The sequence below is a fragment of the Wyeomyia smithii genome, chromosome 3 (genome assembly GCF_029784165.1).
Source record: "Wyeomyia smithii strain HCP4-BCI-WySm-NY-G18 chromosome 3, ASM2978416v1, whole genome shotgun sequence".
Lineage (NCBI taxonomy): Eukaryota > Metazoa > Arthropoda > Insecta > Diptera > Culicidae > Wyeomyia > Wyeomyia smithii.
In genome coordinates, this window is record NC_073696.1 from 193,258,086 (window position 1) to 193,270,555 (window position 12,470).

The 12,470-nt window shown below is 34.7% G+C and overlaps 1 protein-coding gene across 4 annotated transcripts in view; it reads right to left on the reverse strand.

Annotated features, from left to right (window-relative positions):
- The window catches only part of LOC129732785 (maternal protein pumilio), a 202,057-nt gene that overhangs the window by 34,465 nt on the left and 155,122 nt on the right, over positions 1-12,470 (reverse strand). For all 4 annotated transcript variants that reach the window (XM_055694019.1, XM_055694018.1, XM_055694021.1 and 1 more), the window contains one exon: positions 3,515-3,868. In XM_055694019.1, the coding sequence (XP_055549994.1) occupies positions 3,515-3,868 (354 nt within the window). The remainder of the gene's footprint in view (positions 1-3,514; positions 3,869-12,470) is intronic.

Here is a 12,470-nt window from a genome sequence, read left to right on the forward strand (position 1 = left end):
CAAATTCAAATTCAAAAGTACAAAAGTAAATCGAATGCCGTAAAATGTAACTATTCACAAAACTACGAAAACATCAGAAATGTAAAATGTTCATGCTCGAGACATGGGTTGTTCTGCAAAAAAATTGTAGATGAAAGAACAACGAACATTTTATTGCAATAAAAAACAAACCATTGAATTTTGATTCAGAGGCGAATTGCGCATAAAAAGTTAAAGTTTCGCATGTAATCGTATAAAAACGTATAAATTAAAATAAAATATTTTTCGGTGATTTTCTGTATTCTGTATGCTGTAGGTGGTCCTCGTGGCTCTGTGGTTAGCGATGTCGATTGGCTCCCACACGGTTGTGATATCGGGTTCGATCCCCGATCAGGTCGAGAATTTTTTCGAACTGCAATTTTTCTCGACTCAGCTCTGGGGCACGGTGTATCGTTGTTTTTATCCTACAACATGCAAAATGTGCTAAAACAATATCGATAACGAATTTTCTCATCTAATCTGGTTGATCGAGAGCGCTATTAGAAGGCTGCAATATTGTTGTGCTGTATACAGAAAATCATCTTCAAACATACATTTTATATTTTAACATAAACAAACATTTTAATGAAAAAATAATCACATGTCATCGCTTTGAATTTTGATTTAGAGGCAAATCCAGCATAAAAAGTCATAATTTTGCATGTTTCACGCAGTTTTGTTTTAGTTTTAGTTTTAGTTTTAGTAATCATATACACTTTATTTTTCCTCAAATGTCTTTCCTGAACGTTAACAAACATTTTAGTGAAAAAAAATCATATGTCAACGCTTTGATTTTGATTTAGAGGCAAATTTAGCACAGAAAGCCATAATTTTGCGTGTTTTCGGTAGTTTCGTGAATAATATCTCAAGTTTTAGTAATCAGATACTAATTATTTTTCCTTACATATCTTTCCTGAACGTTGACAAACATTTTAATGAAAAAAGAATCACATGTCATCGCTTTGAAATTAGATTTAGAGGCGAATTCAGCATAAAAAGTCATAATTTTGCTTGTTTAAAAAATCTATAATATCTATCTCTATCTATAAAATAAAATCTCAAGTTTTAGTGAACAGATACTTGTTACTTTCCTTCAAATGTCTTTCCTAAACGTTTACAAACATTTTAATGTAAAAAAATCACATGTCATCGCTTTAAATTTTGATTTAGAGGCAAATTCAGCATAAAAATTCATAAAGTTGCATGTTTCACGTAGTTTTGTGAATAATATCTCAAGTTTTAGTAATCATATACTATTTATTTTTCCTCAAATGTCTTTCCTGAACATTAACAAACGTTTTAATGAAAAAAGAATCACATGTCATGGCTTTAAATTTTGTTTTAGAGGCAAATTCAGCATAAAAAGTCATAATTTTGCAAGTTTTACGTAAACTTGTGAATAAAATCTCAAGTTTTAGTAAACAGATACTTGTTACTTTCCTTCAAATGTCTTTCCTAAACGTTTACAAACATTTTAATGTAGAAAAAAACACATGTCATCGCTTTAATTTTGATTTAGAGGCAAATTCAGCATATTTTTGCTTGTTTTACGTAGTTTTGTGAATAAAATCTCAAGTTTTAGTAATCAGATACTAATTATTTTTCCTCACATGTCTTTCCTGAACATAAACAAACATTTTAGTGTAAAAAATCATATGTCAACGCTTTGAATTTTGATTTAGAGGCAAATTTAGCACAGAAAGTCATAATTTTGCGTGTTTTACGAAGTTTCGTGAATAATATCTCAAGTTTTAGTAATCAGATACCTATTATTTTTTCTCAAATATCTTTCTTAAACATCAACAAACATTTTAATGAAAAAAGAATCACATGTCATCGCTTTGAATTTTGATTTGGAGACGAATTAAGTATAAAAAGTCATAATTTTGCATGTTTTACGTAGTTTTCTGAATAATATCTCAAGTTTTAGTAATCAGATACTAATTATTTTTCCTCGAATGTCTTCCCTGAACATTAACAAACATTTTAGTGAAAAAAAGAATCATATGTCATCGCTTTGAATTTTGATTTAGAGGCAAATTTAGCACAGAAAGTCATAATTTTGCATGTTTTACGTAGTTTTGTGAATAATATCTCAAGTTTTAGTAATTAGATAACTACTTTTTTTATAACTTATGTCTTTTCTGAACATCAGCGAACATTTTCATGTTAAAAAACCTACATGTCACCGCTTATTATTTTTGATTTAGAACGATTCAAAATGAAGATGAATACTGTACACAACAGAGACTGAGGGAATAATATCAATAAGATCAAGCGTTACGGAATTCCATTTTTATATAGTAGAAGATATAAGGGTCAGGGAGGGTATTTTCTGCAGTGATTAAAATATAATCTCAGGGGTTAGGAACACCCTACGAAGCTAATTTTTTGCATGATGCTTCTCAACTCAATGTATCATACTGCAAAAAATTAGTTTCGTAGGTTGCTCCTAACCCTTGAGATTCTATTTTAATCATTGCAGAAAATACCCTCCTTCACCTTAATATGAGTAACTACATTTATAATGTCGCCCCATTATTTCATGGCGATTTAGTAACACATCTGATAACTCAATATTATAAAACGGACCCGCTGGAGTAATTTCATGAACTTTTATACTCATATGTTTCCTGTTTTTATTGAATTCGGAAACTTAATCAGGAATGCGAGTTTTCAGACTTTTCTGATTATTATTAAATTATTCAAGTCGATAACATTGACATATTATGGACCTAAATGATTCGAAGTAATATCTATTACCGACTTTAGAAAATGCCATTCGATTCAACCATATTTTCGATGGATTTACTATACCCATGCATCCCGTATATGAACTAATATTTTAGAATAGAGAATTCTGCTTCAATGCTTCAAGATAAATTTCTTCTTAAAATTATATGTGCAAGTGCATGAAATACGGAATATATGACACCATCCAACAAGCACCCTATATGGCTCCGCCTAGCGCAAAGGGCTAAGTACGGGCTAAAGCTTTCATACCAAAAAAACATACATCTAACGCGCGACACCTTCCAAATGCGGATGGTGAAATTATGTGCCGGGGCTACAACACAAGACTGCGAGACTCTTTTATTTATGTATACACGTAAACGTTCCGAATGTAAATTTGACACGGGAATAACGATAGTTGCGATGAAAAAAAAAAAGCATGTGGAAAGTGGCTAAAACTAAAACAGTCGGAAAAATGTGGTTGGCTCCGTTTTCCGGCCCGTAACCTGCTTAAGTGGAACGTTTATACTGCAAACACGTTTTTTTTTAAATTTTGCATGGATACAACATTACGACAGGAAGCAAAACGTCACCGGGGTGGATGAGGGCCGAAAGGGGGTGACTAAAATTGCTTAATTGGTATAAACGGTTGAACGTTTAGGTGAAAACTTACGGCCCTCGATGGGTGAAAACAGAGCCAAGTGCATTTTTTTACAGTAGACCAAACCCAGTGGAGCAATGTGGTTTTCGGGAACCAACTCACCTGGTATGGCTGATTTTCAGCACCCTGCTGCGATGGTGTCAGAGGCCTTCGGGGCTGTGACTGTTGCTGCGGTATTAGATTGGCAGGATATACTCCCCATGGGGCAGCGGCCACTCCATAGTACTGCGGTACACCGGCGGTGATCAGGGCGCCCATGTACGGAGACGGATCCTGACCCGGGTTGATGACGTACGGGGCCGCTTGTTGCGCTGCATAGGCTGCATTGTGTTGCGCTAGAAACTGTTGCTGCTGTGCGGAGAGCGAGAGCGCTGATTGTGGCAGTGGCTGTCCGTTCGGGGCACCGGGAACGGCTGAGTTGGCAGCAGTGAGGCCGGGATTCGATCGGAACAGTTGCTGTGGACAAAACAAGATTTGAATGATTAGAAACTACGCATAAATATGAACAAAACAAAACAGAAAGCGATGAAAATAACACCAGTACTTTTTATAGAAACTATGCTTTTGTTTGGTGTAATATGCAATTTCGGAGACACCGGTCTGTATGCGCTATAGTACATATATCGTTTTGATTTTCGGCGTGAATGTAAACCCGCTTTCACTGCATCCGATCTTCTAACAATAGCACCATTTATTTTACCTACAGCAATGCCATTGTAAACCAAACAGTAACATGGACGGCTCGGCTCCAACACACGTGGCACACGAATGACATAACTGCAGTTAGATAGGAAGGTGGAGCGACCGACGTGGCTATTATCCGATTGCTAATGTTTCAATTTCTGCACTTCCTTCTGCTCTATAGAGTGTAGCAAAAGTTAGCTTTTACAGTGCACGATACATCACTGCTTATCAGAAATAAATTCTGTCTGGTTGATGAGCAGATAGTGCAGAACAAGGTATTTTTTGGACGTTTCAAGCAACCGAACCGTAAGTCGTAAATAAATGAAAGGTATTCTATAAATCATGCCAAACGTTGACAAATGGTTGTAAGATTGGAAGTTATGCTTGAACTTTTCACATCTTTTTTTTTCTATATGTTGTTTCAAAATAACTCATTTATCAAATCATATTTATTTGGATGTTATTTAGAAGACTTTCTATCGCATTCCTCTCCCTAACTTGCACACTTTTAACTATCGGTTTACCTTGCCATTTACGTTTCGTGCACAATTTTCGTAATTCTAACGACTAGGATATTTGAACCTTTGATTAGTCCGCAATTAGATCACTCAGCATTGGTTCAGAGAAAAAAACCGTACACAGGTGGTGACCTATATAAAAAGACAGTGATACAGTGAGAGTGAGGTAGATTATAGGTAGATTCAACCAACAAAGTCTAGCTCGGCCTGGCAAACTATTCGGATTGGAATTCATATTGCGCTGGTCCAATGCCTGGTTCTACGCTATTTGATGATAATTAAAATTCCGGCCATCCTTCGGCTCCGCCCGGTAGTGTGATGCGGTTTGTACTGTGCACATAGTGGAAATACGGTTCACCGGTCAGTAATGTCATTCTGCTTCTTCATACACAGAATAGTACCCACCAGCAGATGGGATGCAGATCAAAAAGTACTTAATCTAGGGAACGATCTCCGTAGGGCTGGGCAGAGAAGCTAACGGAAGCGTAAGAAATTTAATGCATGCGAGCCAGAAGACAAGTGTTTGACTATAAAATTTGATTGGATTTTGAAACAGACCGAAATGTTCAATTTAAATTATAGACGACCTGCACAGCTGGTCACGAATCGTTCCGAATGTGGTTGCAATTAAAGGATTATAAATCTCAACGAAGCTCAACCCCGGTTAAAAGTTTGATGAAATGCGAATATTACTGATACATTGTAACATCGAAATGTTCAACTTGACAGGTTGGAAAGTTTTGCTGACTGTTTTGAGAGATGAAAAGACAAAAGGTGACACATTGTCACAATCCACATTGCAAGCGGCTAGAATAGAACTATCTGCTATCAAAAGGCTAGCCAAACCAGACTTGACAAGTCGACGGTACAAAAAGCACTTCGGTAGATTGTCTCTATCGCACCCACCCTCGTCATTTGCCACATTTTCTTGTTCTGGCTATAGGGTAACGGGGGTATTTTGGCCCACATACATATTTTAGCCCACCCGGTAACATTTTACGCATTTTATCTGATAGATTCAATGAATATTAGAAAACTACGCATGCAACATTGAATAACACACCTAAGAATCATACTACACTATAATTTTCGGCGAAACACTGGCTCTAGGTAGTGTTATTTTGGAATTAGTTCATACATATTCAAAATCATGGCTGAGTCAACCCAAAGTCAAGAGGAAGTGGTAATATACAAGTCAACGTTCGGGAGCTATTGTAACAAATATGTATGCTTTTGAAACAATTCGTTGTTGTAGAAACATCAATAAAATGTCATAGAAACAGTTTGTATACTCTAACATGTTGGAAAAAGTTGAAAAAGTGGGTAAACGCATGGCCGTAATATGTTGCCTCTTTCCGAAGCAAACATATTTTGGCCATTCCAAGTTTTGACATCTCTTTGATTACCGTTCGGCCGATGCACGTGAACAAAGACGCAGCTTGTGACAATTTACAGGTAATTACTTCTTAATTTATCACATTTAACGATATGAAATTTGATGAAAATGCCTGTCAAACCGCTATAAGCCAAATCATTTCATTTTTAAATGCCTAAAATTTACAAAAATTCACAGTAGCAGGATGTTCTCCTCAAACCCACTATTTTTGCTCTAAAAATGCCGATGATGATCTTAAATATAATTAGTTCAAACTTTTTCCATTCACGTCTGTAGATATAAAGGTGGGCCAAAGTAAAAATTTGGTGGACCAAAATATGTTTTTAGTACTTCGTAGAAATTTTGATATTTCTAGGATATTTTTCAATATATTGCATTGTTGAACGGTGTAAATTAAAATAGACACTTAGCTTTTAACAATGGTATAATAGAGTAGGTATTTATGTTGAAAAATTGTGTTTGTTTTTAATGAACTGTGCGAACACTTCCCAAAGCTGGCCAAAATACCCCCGTTACCCTACTCAGCTGGCATGCAGTTGGAAGGAAGTACAGACACATGAAAGCTAAAAGTGCAACTTTGTGGGCGGAAATGTGAAATCAATACGTAGCATGTAGCCATAATCACACACACAGTGTAGCATCAAATGCTACAATGTGTAATGTGTTTACGGACGTGTCTTCATCTTCCATGACGCAAGGATGACGAACAACAATAAGTGCTTTCTGCTGTTTTGACGTGCAGTCCTGATAGCGTACGAACTTATACGATATTGTTTTTCGTTTGCGGGAGCATCCATGTGCCCTTTCGGGTGCTTCCTTCGCCTTTTGTGAATGCTATGCACAATAAATGTTTGTTACACGGCTATCATTGCGGCTTTCCGATGGAGTCGGAAGCGGAAATGAAATCACATTATCGTTCGGTTCCACGTGACAGTGGATGATTTGATGGTGAAGCTACGCCCGTCTGAGATTGTGAACTGTTTTAGCCACGAGATTTGGGCTGATAGCGGAAACCAGAAAACAAAAGCCAATCTTAATTCACACCGATTGGTAAAGGCTGCTTCTGGTGTAGTTTACTATGTCCGTTTGGAAACATTCTAACAAGGTGATTTTTGTTACAACAAGAGAAGCTCAATGGTAAAGTGTGTTTGAAATGATTTTAGCAATTAATCGTAATTAGACTTTCATCTACATAAGGTGAGTTATTGCTAGAGCACGAACCTACAACGAGCATAAATTTGCATCTTGTTCCAATTGTTGGATTGAATTGTGAGTGTGCATGATATTTGTACTTATCCTTGAACAAAATTAACACCTTTCTGCAAATAATAATTTAAAATGAATAGCCGTTTTCAGATCCATGATAATTGTTTTGCAGGCTTGTCATTTCTCCTCAGAGAATCACTAGCGTGTAGGAGAATAAATTTCACTGCGAAAACAACTGTACTCATTCTGGTAGGTAAAGAGAGCAGCGAATCGCATGTATCTGAGCAACTTGCAAAAAAAAAACTCCGCAGTGGAATCTGAAATTTCTCTCTAAAGAGATAAAAAACTGGTGTAATCTTTCTCACACGAAAGGACCTTACGCTCAATAATTACACAACAGAGCTCACTTGTGGCTCACTGCAGTGCTACTTTGTGTCTCTTAAGCACGTATCAAATGAAGGGAGCATCTAGGTAAGAGTGTAGATTGCGTTGTTTGCTTTCTCGAACCTGGAAAAAAGCCAGCCGCCTTTCACGCATGTTTGCTTTTCGAATGCTATCGTATTATTTTTTGCGACTGGTAGAAACACATCACAAAGCAGAAGCAGGGATTCAAGTGCAAAAAATTGTTATACCCAGCGCTCATGCTGCGCAAGAAGTGAGCGGTGAATATTCACTCTGCTTTTATGTACATATTCAGGAGAATAACAAGCCTGCTTGTTTATTTATATTATGTTCAAAAGTATATTTTGTATATATCAGCAATACTGACAGCCCATCACTGCCCATAATTCAAAAATTGGCTAATATGCCATTTTTACCAAAATCGAGAAAACAGTTTCTCGTGATGGTACACACCGATTGTCAAGAAATGCATTTGGGAAGGCAGCAAACGTGAAACAATTTTGGCTAATATCCAAAATAATTGAGAATTTGGCTAATATCCAATATCCAATATGAACCTGTGGCATGTTCACGAACCAGTGTATTATTACTGAACTGTGTTTCTTCTAACTTTCGAACGTGTGTTGTAGCTTGGTGGTTACTGGCGACAGGTGAGCGATCGTAAGGCCCTTGCATCAAATTTGACTTTTTCACGAAGAATATTTGATGCTACAAGAATTTATTTGTTGTACTGCGAATCCCAATGATCGAAACGTGTGACTGTTTCCTTCTGTCATTAATCTTCACATTTAAAAAAAAATGATATTTAGCTCTTTGATTAAGAGTAATATTAATGAAGAAAAGATTCAGATTTCATTTTGGATTTGATGAGAAAAAATAGAAAAGTGGATTGTGAGATTACCATGAATAATAATATTTTCGTTATATTATTATATTGCTGCACGTAACAATTGTCTCGTCGTCCTTTCCATCCTCACTTGTGCTTCCGTGTTGTTTTATTAAATTTAAAACCATTTTCATCACCAACGAGTACGATATAATTCACATCGTATGGATATTAGCCAAATTGCACACCGTTTTGTCAACTGACCATTCGTTTATAATTGAAAAAACGGCTACTGTGTTAAAAATACGTAGCGGATGGAATTTTTCTACAGATTTCTTTGTTTCAACTCAACGGCAAGGTTCCAGCATATATGAAGGGTGATATACTCAATAAAAAAGTTGTCATGAAAGGTCAAAATATGTTGTACCGACAAAAAACTTTCAAATGCGTTTTTCTCGATTTAATGCCTATGGCATATTAGCCAATTTTCGAATTATGGGCAGATCAGACCATATTAACAGTTTCAAATTTGATAGAGACGATAGAGATCGATTTTAAAGAAACACTTTCGCGGAGCAGAAATTATACCTAAGATTTTCAGTCGTATTGTTGCAATAGCAGAGTAAAATCAATAGTTTGAGGTGAAAAATTTATAGTGATTCCGATAGTCTTATGTTTGTTCAAAGCTTCCGTTCTTTTTAGTGGTTGAAAGCATCAATCAAATTTCAAAACATTGAAACTCAACATTTTCTTCATGTAGTTGATACATATTAGCATATTAGTATCTCTTGGGATAAAAACGCTGGAAAACATTTTTCTGGTAAAGCTGTAGCGGGACAAACCAATGCAGAAAACTTCCTTTCAACATTTAATTTAGTTGTGAACTTTGACTAAGGAATGTATACCTACAAATGTGTTCATCGAAAATCAATAGTTCGATGTGTCTAGAGACCGTTTGTCTAGATACAATTTATGTTTGTGTATATAAAAGATATTCGACGGTAAGGATGCCTTGATATCAGTCTGTTTGAATTTCTGGGTGGTTATTTTATTCAGCACTGGTTCTTTTCTTTCAGTTCTGGTACATGAAACAGTATTGAATTCTACGTTGATTAATACAATGCCACACTGATCTAAACTAATAAAATATAGAATAACTTATGAGATTTCAACAGAGCAATTCCAGAAAAAACGGGCAACCAATTTAATCGACCAATTTTGATTTGGTTGAAACTTTGCACAGATGTTTTTATAGACAAAAGGTGCCATTTTGTGCTATTTGTTTAATTTTTTGGAACACGACTAAGTATTGAAAAGCTATTGAAAAACGCTATTTTGGGAAGGTATTGATGATTACAAATATTTATAGGGTCAAAACGGTTTGTTTGATCGATATGACGTCTTCGGCAAAGTTGTAGATAACAATTTTTTTCTTTCCTAAAAAAATTACACTCTAAGAAAAAAAATTTGTGAAAAAAATTAAAATAAAAATTTAAAATTAGTTATCTAGCTTATTTTTAAAAAATCTATTTTCAGGGTTGTTACAGAAATCTTGATTTTGAATCCGCAAAATCCGCGCCAATGAGTTTAAAGATCCGCGCCGTGAGAACTGAATCCGAGCCGAAAAAACTATTTAAAATTATTGATTCAAGCATGGTTCCTACAAGCATCGCAATGATAAGAAATAATGCTGAAAAAATTGTTTGAAAAATCATGTTTATAAATGCAAAATGTTTGTATTACTAATTTTTCCTCTCCTTTCCTCTGTTTAGAGAAGTATGTTTATAACGAGTAACGTACCAGTAAGATAAAAAATTGATGTGTGAAGAGAGAATTGAATGATGAGATTTAAAAAATATAAGAGGTATGATATATACTTTAAAATCTAACTCTTTAATCCTGTAAATTGCCGGGAACATTCAATCAGTAGGTAATAATGCAATTCATAGAAAGTTTTACAAAAATTAACAGTTCAAAAGGCCAAAAGGCCGAGTTAAGTTCCAGTTAGAAAATTAAAAGATATTATTACTGTTACGAGTTAAAGTATGGCACCAAGCTCGGAAAAGTAGAAGCAAACCTTAGCTTAGTAAAATTGTAAAAATGAAGCTTACTTATAAAAATGTTTCATTTCGATGAAAAATGTGTACATAAAAATAACTGAGCTCAAATTAATGTTTAACATTCAACCTATATTTATCTGAAAAAAACATGGAAAGAGAGTTTTTTATGTACGTATTAACTTTTGTAAACAAAGCTTCAAACGACAGTTTAACGCAAATGCTAAGTTTGCCTAGGTTGCAAAATAGTCGCGGCGAATAGACCGTCATACCGAATCTTTCAACCTCACTTTTCGAAAGATAGACGTACCATTCCATACAAAATTCTAAAAATATGTTAGTAGAGATGCCAATGTTCCAATTTAAACTAGATTCTTCCAGTTGTTTTTTCGAGTAATCCAGTTAAACAGTGGAATCACAAAATCATCGAGTTTTTGTATATTTTTCCAGTTTTATCCAGATTTTTTATCAGTTTCCGTTGTTTTTGTTTATTTTGAAAATATTTTTTTTAAGTAAAAGTTGTATCTTGTTTCATTAAGAGGGAGTGAATAAGATTTCACTCATTTTTTTCTTTCTATTCTCTGCTTGCACGAACTCAGCCAAATTGATAGCAATATGACATAAAATTTTGAAAAAAAATTAAAAACAATGTAGAAGCAGAAGAGCCAATGATGGATAAAGCAACTATTTAAAAATTTGTAAAATCTGTTTTCGGATAGGGCTGACTTAGGCGTAAGATTGCTAAATATTTTTGATTGTGACCTGGACCGAGAATACTACTTTTCAAGTGATTGGCGCCTTGTCATACCTGTGGTGTGGTATATAATCTCCATTTGCAAAATTGATTGATTTAATAAAATTTTAAGAAAACCCATCTGAAGCGAAATCTCAAGCGGATAAATAAGCTTTTTCTCCTTAAGAGTGCTCTTTTTTGAAATGTTCCGAAGAGTTTTAGACAGTGTAATTGTCTATCTAAGAACCTAATTTGGTAAAAATCAGAGATGACCGTTTTATAAATCATTTTTTGTTTCCAGAATATTTTTTTTTTCAATAGTCCTTTTCAAGTAATTTGTTTCAGTCCTTTTCAAATGCTAGTCCAGATAATATTTTGAAAAAAAGCAGGAAGTATGCAAAATTGCTTAATTGCCCACAAAGTTTCATTGAATTCTGAGAGGATACTGCCAACTACTCAGTCGAACTTGTGCGAAATCCTTCAATATTACATTCTAGGTTGCTGAAAACAAGGTTGCAAGGCTTTCCGCAAAATCCGCGCCATGGAGTAGTAAAAACGCGCCAAATCCGTGAGAAACGCAAAATCCGCAAAAAACGCAAAATTCGCGCCGACTGTAACAACCCTGTATTTTTTTCAACAAAAACTACAAAAGATTACCTAAACAATGAAACCGATCAAGGAGAAATCAAGAAAAAAAGTTATGTTTTTTTGAAAAAAAAAATTTCTCAATTTCGAACCGGTTTCTTTGATTGGCATAGTGTCTTTAACAAAGTTCTAGATATTAATTTTGCTCTTCCATGAACACAAAAAAAACAAAAATTTTATCAAAAATTATAACTTTTTTTCTTGATTTCTCCATGAACGTACCGGTTTCATTGTTTAGGTAATCTTTTGTAGTTTTTATGGAAAAAAAGATTTGCTGAGCTTTTCCAGATAATTAATTTTTATTTTTTCTTTGACTTTTTTTCACAAAAATTTTTTTTAGAGTGTATGCTTTTTTCGGAAAGACACAATTGTTATCTACAACTTTGCCCAAGATGTCATACTGATCAAACAAACTGTTTTGGCCCTAAACTTATTTGTAATCATCAATACCTTCCCAAAATAGCATATTTCAATAGCTTCTCAAAAATGAGTCGTGTTCCAAAAAAATAAACAAATAGCACAAAATGACATCTTTTGCCTATACAAACGTATTTGAAAAGTTTCAGCCAAATCAAAGATGAAAATTTAAAA